The 12,274-nt window shown below is 39.1% G+C and overlaps 1 protein-coding gene across 1 annotated transcript in view; it reads left to right on the top strand.

Annotated features, from left to right (window-relative positions):
- The first annotated feature begins 288 nt into the window (after positions 1-288).
- Positions 289-12,274, top strand: part of NSUN3 (NOP2/Sun RNA methyltransferase 3) — a 44,962-nt gene continuing 32,976 nt past the window's right edge. Inside the window, exons 1-3 of the mRNA XM_010978509.3 lie at positions 289-435; positions 1,254-1,363; positions 10,647-10,990. Coding sequence (XP_010976811.3) covers positions 424-435; positions 1,254-1,363; positions 10,647-10,990 — 466 coding nt within the window. The 5' untranslated portion in view covers positions 289-423. The remainder of the gene's footprint in view (positions 436-1,253; positions 1,364-10,646; positions 10,991-12,274) is intronic.

Raw genomic sequence — 12,274 nt, 5'->3', positions numbered from 1 at the left:
GCTTCACCTCTGAGAACATCTTAAAACGACGATCGTACTACAAGCCTAATAGGGACAAACATCCCCAGTCGTTCTGAGCCCCAAGGACACAGCAGAAAAGATTGTGAAAGGCGTGTCTATCTAAGCACCGGCCGCCCAAAGTTCCGCCTACGGGTCTCGACCACGCCCCCGGGAGTAGGTGGTCACCGCCTCTTTCAGCCACCCGCCCGAGTAACCTTGCGCTTGACTCTCGAGAGACCTAGGTCTTTTGGCGAGATTTCGATAAGTCCCGCAAATCAGTATCTCGCGAGATGTTGAGTCGGAAACGTGAGGGATAGGAGAGAAGTCCGGCGAAATTCGTAAGGCGGGCTGTTGTTTTTGTTCCCTGCAGGCTTTAGATGCCCAGCGGTATTGGTTTCTTGTTTGACCTCTCCTGACTGGAAGATGTTGACCCGGGTGAGGGTTGGGACCCAGCCGGGTGCCTCTGACTGAACTGCACACTTCTTTACTGACCGGCATGGCGGGGGAGAGGGCTGGGACGGGGGCACTTCTTGATCTCTGGGTTTCTCTAGCTTCAGTCCAGAGCTCTGGAATAATGCTGTTTTTTTGACGCTTGCTAGTTGCATACTCTGTCCGTTTCTCCCGAGACTCACCTTCTCCTCAGATAACCTGTCTGCAGTCCAGGCTGCGGGCTTTAATATATCCATTACTTTCAGCTTTGAGCAGAATGCAAGCTCCTGCAGGACTGTCACTGCCCTATCCTGGAAACTTAGGACGATATCTGTTACATAGAAGGCCCTCGATAAACTTTTCCGGGATTAGTACATGAGATAGAATTGTAAGGAAGTTTCCGCAGGAGACCAGAGTGACTTTTTCTAAATAAACTTTATTTTGGAATAATTTTATATTTACAAAAAAGTTGCAAAGATAATGCAGTTAGCATATGCTTTTCACCCACTTCTCCCTGATGTTAACATCCAGAGTGGCTTATTTAAATTTTGTTCCTTTGACGTATAGTCCTCTGTTAACACCAGGATTTTGCTTTAACCTTTGCTTTACATTTGAGCAATAGTCATTTGGAGAAACCTTTTTTCATAAGTAGATAAGAGTATTGTAATACAGTTTTGTTATGTGTGAGGTACAGCTCCTGTGTCAAGAACTAGTAATTATCCAAAAAAAAAGTGTTTTTATCTTAAGAAAAGAAGACTTTGCTAATGTTGAAGTTCAATAAATTTATAAATCAGTGTGTCAGCAACTTTTTCTTATCATCATAGCTGAAAGCAAAATCAGAGAGGAAGCTTGCAAAACAGATTTGCAAAGTTGTATTGGATCATTTTGAAAATCAGTATTCCAAAGAACTTGGAGATGCCTGGAATACAGTAAGGTTAGTATAATTCATCTCAATGCTTTATGATAGAACAAGAAATAAACCCTTCTTGAGGAGGGGTGCTGTGAAGATAAAAAATAAAGGACTCTAAACCTGGCTGCCATTTCCTGCTGAGGCTTCAGAAGGGGTGAATGAGGAGGAAATAGACTGAATCATAGGGAGATGAAAGAGGGGAAAGAAAACTTTGTAGTGATAGCACAAATTGTTCTGCCCTTGCCTTGTGCAATTGCTTTGATCTTTGAAATAGGAATGCCCACCACTTTGACAAAATTAATTCTACTGTAACAGAAAAATTTTAAAGGAAACTTTTGAGGATATTTGACTAGTTTCTGAAATTCAGAAGACAATGCAACAAGTCTTTAAAGCCAACACTGCTTTATCTTAGCTAATGTCATTTTATTTGGTAATCATGTTTCTTCCCTATGTATATAGCTGGCTATGTCTTGAACACACGTGTTAACACACACACGTTATTTAAATGTATTATAGAAAACAAATAAATATTTAATGCATGGATGTGAGGGAAGTTTAATTTGTATGTTTAGTGAGTTTTGCCTCTGGTATGTTACTCTGTTCTTTACACTGAGTGCTTGATACATTATACCCTGTGACATACAAAGAGCAAGACGGTCCCCATGTCCAGTTTGCTGACAGTCTGGTGTTCATGGGGGAGGAGGAGCATGATTAAAACTATATAAGCTGCTAATTCCATGAGTATCCTAATAGAAATAGTCAGGAGTACCTAGTCTTACCTGAGGGAAGCCAGGTTTCTTGGTGACTTAATAAAGTATAAGGTGGTTCTGAGATAATTTTAAACAAATGAAGCTGTTTTAGAAACGTAAATACTGTAATGTGAAAATGTAGCTTGACGTTTTATCTCAAGACTAAATCTTTAAATGTGTGTCTTCTATCACAGAGAAGAAAAAGGAATAAATAGTGGAGTGTGTAATTAATTCGTGAGGTTTTCAGTATGCAAAGGTACTCAAATAGAATAGCACAATAACAAAACACTTACTGTGTGCTTATTATGTGCCAGGCAATACTGACTTCATTTGATCCTCAGAAAAACCTATGAGATTTGTTTCCCATTTTTCACTGAAGAAACTGCGCAGAGTTTTAAGTAACTTGCCCAAGTTCCCTCAGCTAGTTAAGTGGGAGAGCTGGGATTTGTGCCCAGACTCTCTGGTTCATAAACTCCCACTGCTAACCCGTATTCTATATGCCTCTCATACCTGGAATGTAATTAGGCATAAATGGATGATTTTTAAAAAAACAGATTTCAAGAGGTATATTGTCTTCAGATTTTATAGTAATCTGGCTATTCATACCCTAATGTAATGAGTTACTTTTCTACTTAATGTGCTCAGACAGTTATAAATTATCATTTGACCCTAACCAAAATGAGCAGTGAACCTCAAATCCATTTGATTAGCTGTGCCTTCTGCTTCATCTGCCTTTTTGTTGGGTTTTCATGGTAGTTTAAGTTTTGCATAAACATGTGCTAAATTTGCCATAGGCAAAATAAAGGCTTTCTCAGCTTAGAAAGTACTCTGTGCATGCAGGAAGGCATGGGGAAATGAAAACAAATATTTTTGGCTTTTAATCATTTATTTGAAAGACATAGTACTGTGTTTGCAGAGCTATGTACTTCCAGAGAAAGGAGAGTGCATTACTTAGAAAGTAATTTACTCAATAGTCCTGTAATAGTAGGGACAATTTAGTATTTATTTTAATTTTATTTTGTAAAAACCCTCCTCGCCATTGCCCTCTGAGCAGCCCTTTGGAGTTGGGGTTTACCTTGGTTCCGTTTTTGCCCTACTTGTCCTCATGTTCTCTTTCAGGTGAGCCCATTCTTGGCATGGCTGTAAACTTCCCTCAGTATGCTGTTGTCTCAAGTGGTGGGGTCCTTCCCAAACTTCAGCCCCACGCTTCTAAGTGTTTCACTTCACTTAGTTCCACAGCAGGAAAACTCAAAAGCATATTCTGATTTTTCCTTTCCAAGCTTATGTTGCCATTTGCTACTTGCGTATTCTATCTCAGTGGAAGGTATCATTATCAGTCTCATTTCCTCTTTCCTCCTCCACACTTCACTACCTTTGTCATAAAGAATGAACCTTATTCAAAAACAGGTCTGACATTTGCCCTCAGCTCCTTGGAGGTGATCTGTAAGCCCTTGGAGTGTCCTGCTCAAGAGTGTCTTTGTTTACCTGGGGGCTTGGGCAACATGAGAAAGTCTAGCAATGTGATTTATGGTGGGGGTTCTGGGCCACTGTGTTAGCTAGGCCTCCCACCTCCTACCTCCCGAGGGACTCTAGCCTAAAAAGATCAGTGAGTGGGCAGTCACTCATGCTTGTGTGACTGAGCCCAGTGAAATCTAGACACCAGGACTCCCTGGTTGGCAGTGCTCCTATGCGTATTGTCACACATTGCAGGGAAAAGTTACCCTTGTCCATGATTCCACCGGAGGACAAGTGGAAGCTTTATGCTTTGAACGCTTGTGCCTCTGCGTCACACATCTCTTACCTTGACAGATTTTAACCTGTATCTTTTCTCCATAATAAACCTCAACCATAAGCATGGGTCTAACGGTGAGTTCTGTGTGTCCTTCTATTTAATAATCAAGCCCAAGAGTGGTCTTGGGGACCTCGAACTGTGTGCTGCCACCACACACCACTGCCCTGCCCCCATCAAAATCTAAATGCCCGCCAAATGCTTTTGCTTTTATATGAGAAGTTTCTTACTTTGGATCTCCTGCTTATCCTCACTGTTCCTGTTTAGCTGGGCCTTCGTCATTTCTTACCTGGCATATTGCAGCAGCACTTTTCATAGTCGCCCACCTTTAGTGTTTACTTATTTGAGCAACCACTTTTTTGGCACAATATGGCAGGCAATGTTCTTATCACTTTACAAATAATGACATAATCTTCTGTATAACCCTTGAAGATGGCTGTTATTATCTTCATTTTACAGGTAGGAAAGCTGAGGCATATAGAGGTTAAGTAATTTGCCCAGTGATACACAGCGCACATTTGGAAAAGCCCTGGGAATTTGTCTTACCCACTTTTGTTGTGCTGCTTCTCAGTGCTGCCGTATTCCATTGTGTCCCTCCTGGAGTACGAGCCTCCTTTGTTCCCCCACTGTCTGCAGTGTTACATTTGGACTAAACATCTTATCGTGACTAGACAGACTTTTGGGACTGAATATGTTGCTCCCTCTGCCAGGAATGACCATCTCCTTTCTTTCTGTACAGTGGTTAAAGTGTAGGTTCAAATCCCACCCTTGCATCTTGTAACGTGACTCAGGAAAGTTATTTTAACATCTCTGTGTCTCCTACCCTTGTGTATAAAAAGGGAAAAATTCTATGTTTCATATAATTATTTGGAAAGATAAAATAAATTTACATATATACAAAGTATTTAGAATATTGACATATAGTAAGCCCTTGATACATGTTAGAATTATTTTTATTACTATTACTATTACTAACTAATTCTTCATCAATCTGCCCCATATACACTTGGCAAAATTAGTTCTGCCCTTTGTGTTTCCATTGAATTTTGTTGATACAGCTGTTGTAATTCTTTCAAGACTGTTATTGTCATAATTTAATAACTTGCTTGTCTCTTTGGCAAAGGAGGGTCAGGAAGAACCAATTCCTAAGACTCATGTGCAAGCCATCTACTTAATCACAATTTAGGCCTCATTTATATGCCAGACGTTGTGCTGAGCACAATGGATTATATATATTCTGCCTTCAAATATATATGAGGGGAAGATTAATTGGAAATGTTTACAAACTTTGGAAATTTTGTGTGCACTTTGTGGAAAGCAAGAAAAAAAAAAAAAAGGGTTGGGGGAAACATGGTTAATTCTGGCCTGTCTGTAAATTTTTTTTTTTACCTTCTCCTTATTAATCCAGAGTTCACATAGTTCACATATAGAGGAAGACATAAATAACCAGATTGCATTACCAGAATCTGTGAAGAGGGGTGTAGTGGGCTGGTTGGGGAAAACAAATGAACTAGTACCTCAATTTCTATTTTGTCCCTTATGTTGACTTTGCACACATGTTCAATCTTAATTTGTGAAACTACCCTGTGAGTAGTAACTTTTAGACCCCTTTAAAGTGAGAGGTTAGAAAAATTGCCAGGTGTCTCAGTTTATGGCCAGTCCAAGCTTGCGACTTGAAAGCCTGTGCCTTTTCCTCTACCAAGCATGCTTCTGTGAAGGGTTTGGAGTCCCAGCCTTGTGTATGCACACATCTCCTGATGTAAGGGACATAAGGACTTCTTGTGTGCAGTATTTTCAGCCTTTTTTTGTCTCCACCAGAAACACAAACCTTCCCTCAACGCTTCCTGAGATACTGTGGCTAGAAATAGGGACATAGATTGTCCTTCTATGAGAGAGAAGGAGGAAACAACACCAAGAAAGAATAGGAGGCAATCAATTCATCATTAGAATCTCTGAATAATAAAAATAAAATAATTGGAAAACATAATTTTGATATACTTCCATGAATTGGTTTATTCTGATTTCTAAACCAGGCTTAAAATGATTGAATGAGTGCCCTCTAGTGGATAATGATAGTAATAAAACAAAAGGGATTTCTATTTTTTAAACACGAACATTTAGTTGATTTTGTAATCTGCAGTTATACCAATTGTGCTTAACATTGTCTAGACAAAATGATTCTTTATCCTCATCATTACATAGGAAGGTAGAGAATAGAATAGTAAGGTAAAGTAATAAAAATCACAGAAAAGTTGAAAATCATTTTATCATATATCAGACATTGTCCAAATAATATATTATGCAATTTTCAAGGGATATGTGAGCACAGGCAAGTTAGAGCCATCGACTTCCAGATTCTCAGCTTTCACATGTGCTCTTCCAGATGACTCTGCTTCTCTGTTGCCTGAGGGGGACTTACTCTCCTTTCCCAACCTGCCCGTCTGCGGTTGTCTTTGTCCCACTTTACAGAAGGGGGTGCACTTTCATCATCCTGTCTCTTCCTCACTGCATTCCTCTGGGCTGTCAGGAACTCCCCCTGCCAGAGACTATTGGACTATCACTGTAAGGGTTTAGAAAGTAAATGACTAACGACTAGCAAACTCTTTCCTGACACGTCAGACAGTTTCCAAGTTTTGCTTTCAACAAAAATAAAGGACTTCCAATTGAGTTGTCAGCTAATAGATCATTTAAAATATTTTTGAAGATATGTCATTTAGTGATTTGAGATTATAGCTCAAAAAGAAGTTTAACAAAAAGGAGACATTGCTTTAACAAAATGTATTTAATTCTTACCTACTTATTTAAGTGAAGGTTTCTCTCAGCCCTTCTACAAATACAAAATAGGAATAAAATTGATGTTGAACCCTGATCATTAGAGCACTGACAATATTCATTCTTGGATATATGGGGGGGGGGGAAGCTCATTTCATTAAGAGATACATTGCTTATGAATTTTTCCTTTTTATGTTTAAATAATTATCAAATCTGTAAGTTATTTTGATCAATTGTGTACAAACAATTTTATTGATAACTGAATCCAGAAGTTACTATTTTAACACTTAGACCTTTAAGGCTACAGTGAAAACAAATTTAGTATATACATGTGTGTATGTGTGTGGGAGAGAAAAAGAGAAATATAATAGGGTAATAAGGATGAAAAGCACAAAAATATATTAGGATAAAGTTATATGAGGAAATATAATGTAAATAAAAGGAAAAGGAACAGAGTAAAATTTCCACCTGTTCAAGAAGACTCAGTCCATGAATTTTTAAATGGACAGTGATGGGTTTCAGAATTAGTCTGGTATTTAGGTTCCACTGGATACATTTTAAAAAGCAGTGTAATTTATATCTTAAAATGTCAATCTTTACAGTATGCTGGAAATTACATCCTTAAACATATGAGGAAGATTTTGATTTCAGCTTAAAATGTTCCAGAGGGTATATAGTTTTTTCGAAATGGTATCAGTGGATATACTAGCAAAACATTTGCAGGTCACTGACCTTGTAGGTCCCAGTTCTGCTGTCTGCTGGTGTACTTGAACTTCTGGCCTTGGAGTCCAGTAAGGGGAGCATTTCAGGCTCCTCCTCGTGAATCTTGGGAGGAGATATGGAATGTGGTGCCTGGCCAGTGTCTCCCTGAGCCTTTTCATGTGTACTCCCTCCACTGTCTGCTGGGCTACTGGCCCATCCGTCAGAGCTTTTGAAGTGAGTAGCCACTAGACCACCAGCACCAGGACATCATCCTACCAGTGTAATCACTGGGGGGTCTGTGTGTGTGTGTGTGTGTGTGTGTGTGTGTGTGTGTGTGTGTGTGTTTGGGGGGAGAGGAGGCTGCTGGCAGGTGGATGCAGGGGGAGCTGAGATCCACATTAATACACAGCTTTGCTTTCTCAGGGCTGGGAAGCACCAACCTGGGCAGCCTTAGCAGTCACTTCTTTGAGTTGGTCCTGCTGCAGCTGGTCCTCAAGGGCTGAGTTTGTCAAGCTGTTCCCACTGTTAGAGGCAATAGACCACTTCAGGGAGACTGGGGCCACTGGCAGTAGGTGAGGGTCAGAGTAGAAATTCTCTTCCCCTTCCTGTTGTATACTACTTGTGCTACTGTACCAGGGCCTCACGCTCCTTTTAGGCTCTAAAGCCAGCGGATTTTGAATCAGGGACTTCTGCTTAAGCAGTAAGTTGCCAAGTCTGAAAGCTTCAGTTAACCTGACCTCTAAAATGGACATAATAGCCACCCCTCATGGTTGTTGTGATGGTAAAATGAGGCAAGCATGCAAAAAGCATATTGTAAGCTTCTGATCAGTAATTTTTGTTAATATTATCAGGGTGAGGTGGGGTGGGGAGAGTGGGTGGTAGATAGAAAGGCTTTCCTGGGGGGATAAAGCCTAAACTGCCCCCTGAGCAGCAAGTAGGAGAGCTAGCCAGGCTGCAAGAGGGTGAGAGAGGAAAGGTCATTCTAGGCAGAAAGAGCAATTGATGCTGAGGCTGTTAAAGGCTAAAGAAAACTTGTTTCAGGAAATTTAGGTGGTTCAGTAGTCAGTTATGGGGGATCAGAAAATGTATTTGTTCTGAGCAAGGCCTTCTTTTATCTAGTTGTTAAAAAATGAGCTAGAATAATTCCTGAAGACTCCTGCCTTACTGTGCCATTGGTACATGTTTTTAAATCTCATGAGGCTCTTCCCGTTAGAATCTTTCCATGACTTCTTATTAATAAGAATTTACAATTTATAAGATAAAATTTTGAAACTTTATCCTATGCTGAACCCATATCATCTTCTGTCACACTAGACTACTTTTAGTTCTGCAAGTGCACTGTCCATCATACCTCTGGGCCTGCACAAGTGCTGTAGCCTTGACCCTGGAACTTCCCTTCTCATTTCGTCATATGGCTAATTTCTCCTCATCCTTCAAGATTTAATATTAGATAATGTATAAGACTCAGTAGTGTTCCTAAACTAACCGTCCTTTTATACAGTAAGGCTAAATGAAATATGCAAGATTAATAACCTTTCACTAAGGGACCTGAAAGAAAATGTGAATAAAGGGAGAAACATATTGTGAAGGTTGGAAAGAGTAAATACAATAAAGATGTTAATTCTCCCCAAATTTAGTGCATTTACTTTAACCCTAGTCAAATTTATAATCTGTCTATATAAATATTTTATGAAATATTTAACTGACCAGCTGTTTCTCATGTTCATCTGAAAGAATAAACATTCTAAAATAGCTTTGGAAATTCTGTAGGAAAAAAAAAATGGAGATTTGCCTTGTCAGATATTAACCAATTGAAAGTATCCAAAGTGTGTTGAAAGTGTTCAACCCTTTGTTAGCTGAGGGATGGACACACGATGTAAGCCAAGCCACTTCAGTCTGTATTAATTAAATTATGTTTTCTGAACATTATTTCCCTGTTGCTACATGACTCAAAATTCTGGACAGATTTTCATCCAGTTTGGAGGGTAAGATTGGGATGGACTGATGTCAGATTCACAACAGTGGCATTCATAGATTTCCCTTTTGGGTCCATTTTAGTGCAGTGGTTCCCAAAGTGTGGTCCTGGGGCTCAGCAGCATCAATATCACCTCAGAGAACTTGCTAGAAATGCAGATTCTCAGGCTCCGCCCCAGACCTCCTGAAACCCCCAGGTCGGGCCCAGCAGTCTTACAGACACTTGATGCATGTTAAAATTTTTGAAGCACATTCTTAAAAAGATTGCCATCTTCCAGTATAGCTGAAACACAAGGCTCCTATGATGCACCACCACAGTGAGAGGCAGCGAAAGGAGAAAGCAATTTCATGTATTAGCCTCAATTGAAATTCACACGGCACACTTTGAGTCACAGGTGTTACATTTCAATCCAGCCATTCCTCACACAGGCAACACCAGAGTGAGTAGCAGCTGGAATTTATTTAATTGACCATGGTTAATGAGGCTCCCAAATAACTCAGCTAGAAAGGTCAGCTGGTAAATAAATTATTTCCTGATGTATCATTTGTCAATTGATGTGATATTGTGATCATCAAAAGATCTAACTGTTGGACCGAATAAAAAGTTAGGAAGTTAGATCTGCTGGGGGATGGGGCGTGGAGAGCCTGCACCATCCATCCATAAGTGATTTTTAAACCATCCTTGGTTTCGTATCATCTGAGCCACTGATTGCCTCATTAACTCTGTTACTGTAGGGTTCAGTGTAGTTAGCTTTCCATACTTTTATCTTCGTCAGAAGAAAAATTTAACCCTTACTCCTTTAAACACCCTTTAATGATGGTACTTTTCCCTTCAATATTAATAGATTCAAGTTTCAAATTTTGTCTCTAAGAAACTCTTTCTTGTGCAAAAAGTGGTAGACTAAGATCAATTTTGATGGATTTAGAAGTATGCAAAGACAGGCCATGTTTTTTTTGGCAAGATAATCTGCAGGGAGGGACTAGACTGGGGCAAGTGAGGCATTCCTCTCTGGTGCAGAATTTAAGGTGCTCCTAAAACTCGATTACCAAGATAAATACTATTTTAATGACCAAAATTGATACAAAAGAGAAAACACACAATGGACACAATATCAATGTTTTAAATATAGACAGAACCATAACAGTGTTGGGTTGAGCCATATGGGAGCCTGAGGCAAAAGGAAAAGTCAGTAATACTGATATAGCTCTCAAAATCCCAGGTAAGGAAGGTATAAAACTGGGACCACATTCCCTCGCTTAGTAATGTAAAGTATTGCTTTGTACAATATTAATATCCCTTTGTTTTTCTTTTTCTCTCTAGGGGTGTACTAACATCTCCATCATGCTGGCAATATGCTGTCCTTCTTAACCGATTCAGTTTTCCTTTTGAACTAGAGAAGGATTTACATCTGAAGGGCTATCATTCACTCTTTCCAGAGTCTTTACCCTACTATCCTAAATCAATGAAGTGTTACCTTAGCAGAATTCCTCACAGGATGCCTTCGGAAAGACACCAGCTTGGAAACCTTAAAAAATACTACCTCCTCAATGCCGCCTCTCTCCTCCCAGTACTGGCTCTGGACCTGAGGGACGGGGAGAAGGTTCTGGATCTGTGTGCCGCCCCTGGAGGCAAATCTGTGGCTCTAATGCAGTGTGCTTATCCAGGTAATGTGCTCTTCTTTCCATAATCGACAGCTTTTGTTACAACTATATGTTACAAAATACTTTTAAAGTGTTCAGAGAGAAGTGTAAAATTGACTTTGCAAACTTTAAAAGCCTGAAAACTAGGCCAGTGTGGAATGAAAATTTTAGCTAAGGAAATAGTGTAAAAAACTTTTTTTTTTCCCCAGCTACTTAATCCTAGCAGGAAATTTGTAACAAAAATACGTTTTGTGACCACAGATCTATCAAGATAATGTGAATCCTGATAAGCCAATGACAAAGATTTTTTTTTTATTTTGTTACTTTTACACTTGAGAGTCTTGTATTGATATCTTTGTCATACTTCTATGCAACAAAAACATAAACATTTAAAATCATTTTTTGTATCATTGGACCATTAAGTTCTAAGGCAGTTCTGTCCAACAGAAATGTAACATGAAGTACATATGAAATTTAAAATTTTTGTGCAGTCTCAGTAGCAATAGGAAGAAACAGGTGAAATTAATTTTAATTATACATGTAACCCAATAATCCAAAGTATTATTTCAACATGTAATCAAAAGAAAAATTATTAATGAGATATTCTTCATTCTCATTTTCTTACAAAATCTTTGAAATTGGTGTGCATTGTGTACTTATAGCACATTTCAATTTGGACTAGCCATGTTTCAGGTGCTCATAGCCTCATGTGGCAAGTGGATATAGTACTGGACAGTGCAATTCTTAACATTTTAAAAGTTCTTTTGAAATGACTTATCATTACTATTAGTAGTAGTATAAAAATGATGAAATGTATATAATATACATTTTTATAAATACTTGTTAAAAGTAATGCATTCATTGTAAATTATTTTCTTTAATGAGACAATGGGACTTTTAAAACATCATTTCTGGTTTCCCTGGATGAAAATTACTCATGGCTAGATGAGACAGGGTTCAGCGTCAATTCCGTCCGGTTGGTGTTTGATGGTTTTGTTTTTGTAAGTGCAAATGCTGTTCACCTAGATAAAAAGATGGAAATGGTGGGGCTTGTATTAGTCTCACTAGTTCTTTAAACTCCTCAGTTATAACCCTGAATCATGTAGATCTCTTTCACTGAGGGGTATTTTAATCATCTACTAGGTGAGCACTCTTTAGGTCTGGTTTTGATTTTGATAAAGGCGAAGGATTGGAAACCATCTCAGTTACAAAAGGCTGTGTCATCTAGTTAGGAGACTCATGCACTTTCTCAGCCCAGGCACCACTGTGTTGTAGGCCTCTGTTTGGGCTTTGGAGGTTTCTGTGCCC

This window comes from Camelus dromedarius, chromosome 2 (genome assembly GCF_036321535.1).
Source record: "Camelus dromedarius isolate mCamDro1 chromosome 2, mCamDro1.pat, whole genome shotgun sequence".
Lineage (NCBI taxonomy): Eukaryota > Metazoa > Chordata > Mammalia > Artiodactyla > Camelidae > Camelus > Camelus dromedarius.
This window is presented reverse-complemented; position numbering and strand designations above follow the sequence as displayed.